At 36.2% G+C, this 5,454-nt stretch overlaps 1 protein-coding gene across 1 annotated transcript; it reads left to right on the top strand.

Annotated features, from left to right (window-relative positions):
- Nucleotides 1-568: 568 nt before the first annotated feature.
- Nucleotides 569-5,165, top strand: LOC147380918 (anthocyanin 5-aromatic acyltransferase-like). Its single transcript, XM_086431054.1, has 2 exons — nt 569-1,500; nt 4,387-5,165. The coding sequence occupies exons 1-2, from the start codon at nt 700-702 to the stop codon at nt 4,963-4,965; spliced, it is 1,380 nt and encodes a 459-aa protein (XP_086287180.1). The 5' UTR covers nt 569-699; the 3' UTR covers nt 4,966-5,165.
- The last annotated feature ends 289 nt before the right edge of the window (nt 5,166-5,454 follow it).

The following is a 5,454-nucleotide window of genomic DNA, read 5'->3' as shown; positions in this document are numbered from 1 at the left end:
CTTATATAATAATGAAAAAAAAATTCCTTATTTACTTTTTCTTAAAACTAGTGATTTTTAATTCAGATAGGTGATGATGATGATGATAAAGATAAGTATTATAATTATCATCAACTAATTTAATCTATATATATTAAATATATTAAAATATAAAAATAATTTTAAATAATTAAAATATTATTTAAAAATTCAATTTGAATATTCATCGAATGACTTGCAGGTGGCATACTCAATCAATTTACCGATGTAAAAAATTCACAACACTATGTTTTTTCATCGGAAAACATGATTGCACTTCCTAAAAAAAAAAATAAATAAATAAATAAATGAAGTGTATCTCGAGAGAGCAGTGTATTAAGAAGTGGTAGGATTTACGATTTTAAGATCTGTCCACTTAGTAAGTCAAGTGAGTCACTGTATTCTCCGCGTGTATTAAGCAATTGACAAAATTACCCGCGTTGGACTTGACGTGACATGCATCAGAAATATCTGTTAGCATTCTGACATATATTAAGGTGTGACGCATGATACGAGGAAAATAGTTGTACTAAAATTTTGAACCAGTCACGTCCACTTGTTACTACTATAGCATTGGATCATGTTTTATCCATGTGTGGTTAGAAAACTTTCCTCTCTCACAGCCACCGACCGACGCACACTGCACCCAACAAACACACAATCTCTCTCTCTGTCTCTCTCATGGCGGCAAAGGTACTTGAACAGTGTCAAGTCTCTCCACCATCAGAAGCTTTGATCCCTCATACACCTCTCCCTCTCACCTTCTTTGACCTACCATGGCTTTGCCTCCCACCTGTCCAACGTCTCTTCTTCTACCAATCACACCACTCTATAACCCATTTCATGAACACCATCCTTCCCAACCTCAAACACTCTCTCTCACTCACTCTCCAACACTTCTACCCTCTCCTTGGAAATCTCACTTGGCCTCTCAACTCCACTGTCCCCCAACTCATCTACAAAGATGGTGACTCAATCCCTTTAACAGTGGCCGAGTCAACTCACGATTTCAATCATCTCATAGGTGATCACCCTAGAAACAATCATGATTTCTATCATCTTGTTGCCCAGTTACCAATAATGTCCAATGAACGAGTTCCTCTACTAGCGCTACAGATAACTTTGTTTCCAAACTCTGGGATTTGTGTTGGAATCACCATTAATCATGTGGTTGCAGATGGTCGAACATCGAACCACTTCATCAAATCCTGGGCGTCGGTTTGTAGATCAGGAGGAGATACATCTTTGATCATCGAATCGCTTCCGTTCTTTGATAGGGCAGTGGTGAAGGACCCAGATGGGCTTGAGATGATTTACTTGAAAAATTTGGAGCAAATACAAATTTCTCAAAAATGCTTCCACTTCTTAATGAACGCCCATGAAGCTCCAGTGGATCGGGTTCGAGCCACATTCATGATGAGTCGTGCCGATATTGAGAGGCTCAAGCAATGGGTAGTGACTCGACTGGAGATGAGCAAACAGGTCTCGTAATGTATATATTTTTTAAAATTTATAATATGAATATATATATATATATATATGAGATGGCTTAGCAGCCCTAAAGTTTGCCAAGTTTGGTGCCAAACATTTTTCAAAATATGGGTTAGAAACTTTGGAATGAGCTGCTTTTTTGTGAGGATGATCTCTGTGATGAGGAGATCATTCTCACCCAAAATCAGCCTATTCCAAAACTTCTAACCCCATCAAAAGTGATTTACAAAAATTGAACGGTCCACGATTCTTCAACTTGTAAACTAGGGTTAAAATTTTCAAAATGAGCTGATTTTTTGTGAGGATGATCGCTTCACCGTAGAGATCATCCTTACAAAAAATAGCATATTCCAAAACTGCAAACCCCATCAAAAGTGATTTACAAAAAATGTTTGGCACCAAACTTGGCAAACTTTAGGGCTGCCGAACCTCCCATATATATATATATATATATAGGGTCCCGTTCGCCACCCTTAGTTTTACCACACACTTTAACAAACGCGTTTTGTCTTACATGGGTTAGAAGTTTCGGAATGAGCTGATTTTTGGTGAGGATGATCTCTATGGTGAGGAGATCATCCTCACCAAAAATCAGCTCATTCCAAAACTTCTAACCCCATCAAAATTGATTTACAAAAAATGGACGGTCCACGATTTTTCAACGTGTAAACATGGGGCTAAACATTTCGGAATGGGCTGATTTTTGGGGAGGATGATCTTCTAATCATAGAGATCATCCTCACCAAAAATCAGCCCATTTCAAAACTTCTAACCCATGTAGGACAAAAAACGTTTGTTAAAGTGTGTGGTAAAACTTAGGGTGCTGAACATTTCCCATATATATATATATATATATTATATATATATATATATATATATATATGTGGTAGCATTCAATGGCTAACTTTTTGACAAAACATTTTTCAAAACATGAGTTAGAAGTTATGGAATGGGCTAATTTTTGGTGAGGATGATCTTTACGGTGAGGAGATCATCCTCACCAAAAATCAGTCCATTCCAAAACTTCTAACCCATGTTTACAAGTTGAAAAATCGTGGACTGTCCATTTTTTGTAAACTGTTTTTGATGGGGTTAGAAGTTTTGAAAAATGTTTTGCCAAAAAGTTTGCTAAAAAGTTTGCCATTGAACGTGACCCATATATATATATATATATATATATATGGGAAATGTTCAGCACCCTAAGTTTTACCACACACTTTAACAAACGTTTTTTGTCCTACATGGGTTAGAAGTTTTGGAATGGGCTGATTTTTTGTGAGGATGATCTCTATGATTAGAAGATCATCCTCCCCAAAAATCAGCCCATTCCGAAATGTTTAGCCCCTTGTTTACAAGTTGAAAAATCGTGGACCGTCCATTTTTTGTAAATCATTTTTGATGGGGTTAGAAGTTTTGGAATGAGCTGATTTTTGGTGAGGATGATTTCCTCACCATAGAGATCATCCTCACCAAAAATCAGCCCATTCCGAAACTTCTAACCCGTATAGGACAAAACGCGTTTGTTAAAGTGTGTGGTAAAACTTAGGGTGCCGAACGGGACCCTATATATATATGGGTAGCGTTCAATGGCAAACTTTTTAGAAAACTTTTTGGCAAAACATTTTTCAAAACATGGGTTAGAAGTTTTGGAATCGGCTGATTTTTGGTGAGGATGATCTCTACGGTGAGGAGATCATCCTCACCAAAAATCAGCCCATTCCAAAACTTCTAACCCATGTTTACAAGCTGAAAACTCGTGGACCATCCATTTTTTGTAAACTGTTTTTGATGGGGCTAAAAGTTTTGGAATGGGCTGATTTTTGGTGATGATGATCTCCTCACCGTAGAGATCATCCTCACCAAAAATCAGCCCATTCCAAAACCTCTAACTCATGTTTTGAAAAATGTTTTGCCAAAAAGTTTGCTAAAAAGTTTGCCATTGAATGCCCCCCTATATATATACATTTTTTCTTCTTGTTGGGTTTATCTTGAGCTTCTAAAATCAGTTGATTAGCTCGGGCTTGGCCGAGTTAGGTAATTTTGAGAGTTTTACGATGATGTATCCCTTTACTCCTTAGTCTTTAATGTCACTATCATTAATTAAAGAGTGCTATTCTATAACTCAACTTGAAAGAGTGACTCAAAAACTTACCAACGTGACATGGGCAAAGAACAGTAGAGTCTTTCCCTCGGGATACACAACTGACTTGAAAGACCTGCCATCTGCAATTGTGTATCTTGAGCTTTTTATTCTTTGCATTGACAGGTAGACGAGTTTTTGAGTCATGTTGTCCATTGAGTTACTAATTCATTAGCCCTAATTAACTTAATTTTTCATCATCAAGGAATCTATGCTTGCTATATGCAAACATATGCAGCAATGGACTCAAATAGAAAGAAAATTTCAAAAAAAAAAAAAACCTCCCCCCTTCCATTATTTATAGGAAGAAATAACTAAAATATACTTTAAAAATAATTAATTAATATAAAAACATTTATATGTTAGTATGTAACTTCTCAACTCGAATTGAGGTCAGGTTGAGATCTTCCAACCTAGCCTCAACTCATTTTCTACATAACTCAATCCAGGCTTGCTCATTAATTGGGTTGACTTCAGGCCAATCCGTCCAGGTTATGGCCCTAGGTGGGTTAAATGGAATTTTATAAAATTGGGCATTTTGATATTTGTTTGTTAGATCCAAATTTTATGTTCTTTAAAAGATAGTCCCACTAGGCCTCTTTTTGCAAATTTGAATTCAAACTTCGAGTAGGAAGCCAATAATTTCTTGAAAGGCAATGAATATATGCCTCCAATTTCACATGTCTTGTTGCAATTCTATTATTCTTTCGGATTCTTGACTACTTTTTCTCTAACAGGTCTTATTACCCACATCTCGTTTATCAAAATTTGTGCTAACATACGCCTATGTGTGGGTCTGCTTGGTTAAAGCTCGTAGAGATGAAGAAAATGTCAAGGAATGGCTACATTTACTTTTTGCGGTGGATTGCACGGCTCGCCTAGACCCTCCTTTGCCCATCACATATTTTGGTAATTGCTTGATGGCTTGTATTTTAAATGTAAAAATGAAAGATATAATTGGAGAAGATGGGATCGCTATTGCAGCAGAATCAATTGGAAATGAGGTTCAAACGATGAATGAAGTAGTATTGAGAGATGCACAAAATTTGTTGGTTAAATATTTTTCATTGGGTTCAGAACAAATTTTGTCCATTGCTGGGTCACCAAAATTGGCAGTTTACGAGACCGATTTTGGGTGGGGAAGGCCCAAAAAGGTGGAAGTGATTTCAATTGACACAGGAGGAACCACAGGAGCCATATCTCTTAGCGAGAGAAGAGATGGAGAAGATGGCTTGGAGGTTGGCATTGTTCTTAACAAGCTTGAAATGGATGCTTTTGCTTCTCTCTTTGTAGAGACACTAAAAATTGTTTCTTAACGTACTTATATCCCTAGATCATGATGTAATGGTACCAAAGATGGTAAACCTAGTATTATGGTACATGAAAAATAAGATAAGAATTGGAGAACTCGTTGAAGACTTTGATAAGAATATTTTGTTTTTCTTCTTAGATTAGATTTTGATTAGATAGAATTTTTTTTACATGAATAAAGCAAGTATAAGTGTTAATTTTTTCATGGTATCAACATCATCATTACCATTTTATTAGAAACATATAAGTGATTAATAAGCTATGATCATTTGGGGGTTAGATTCCAAAAAACCATTTTTGGGATAAGTCACCATATTTTGGTGAGCTTCCAACTTTCCACTAAAATGAGGAGACAAATATGGATCAAAATTAGTAGCATCACGACCTTCGTTTCGGATTGCATTTGTAGGAAGCAGGTGTATGAATGCAGATAAAAAAGACTATTTTGATCCCATTTCTCGTTATTTTAAAAAAACATACCCTTGTATCATACA

This window comes from Akebia trifoliata, unplaced genomic scaffold (genome assembly GCF_017979445.1).
Source record: "Akebia trifoliata isolate Shusen 1 unplaced genomic scaffold, ASM1797944v1 Contig00879, whole genome shotgun sequence".
Lineage (NCBI taxonomy): Eukaryota > Viridiplantae > Streptophyta > Magnoliopsida > Ranunculales > Lardizabalaceae > Akebia > Akebia trifoliata.
Note: the sequence above shows the minus strand (reverse complement) of the source record. Positions and strands in the feature narration are given on the sequence as shown.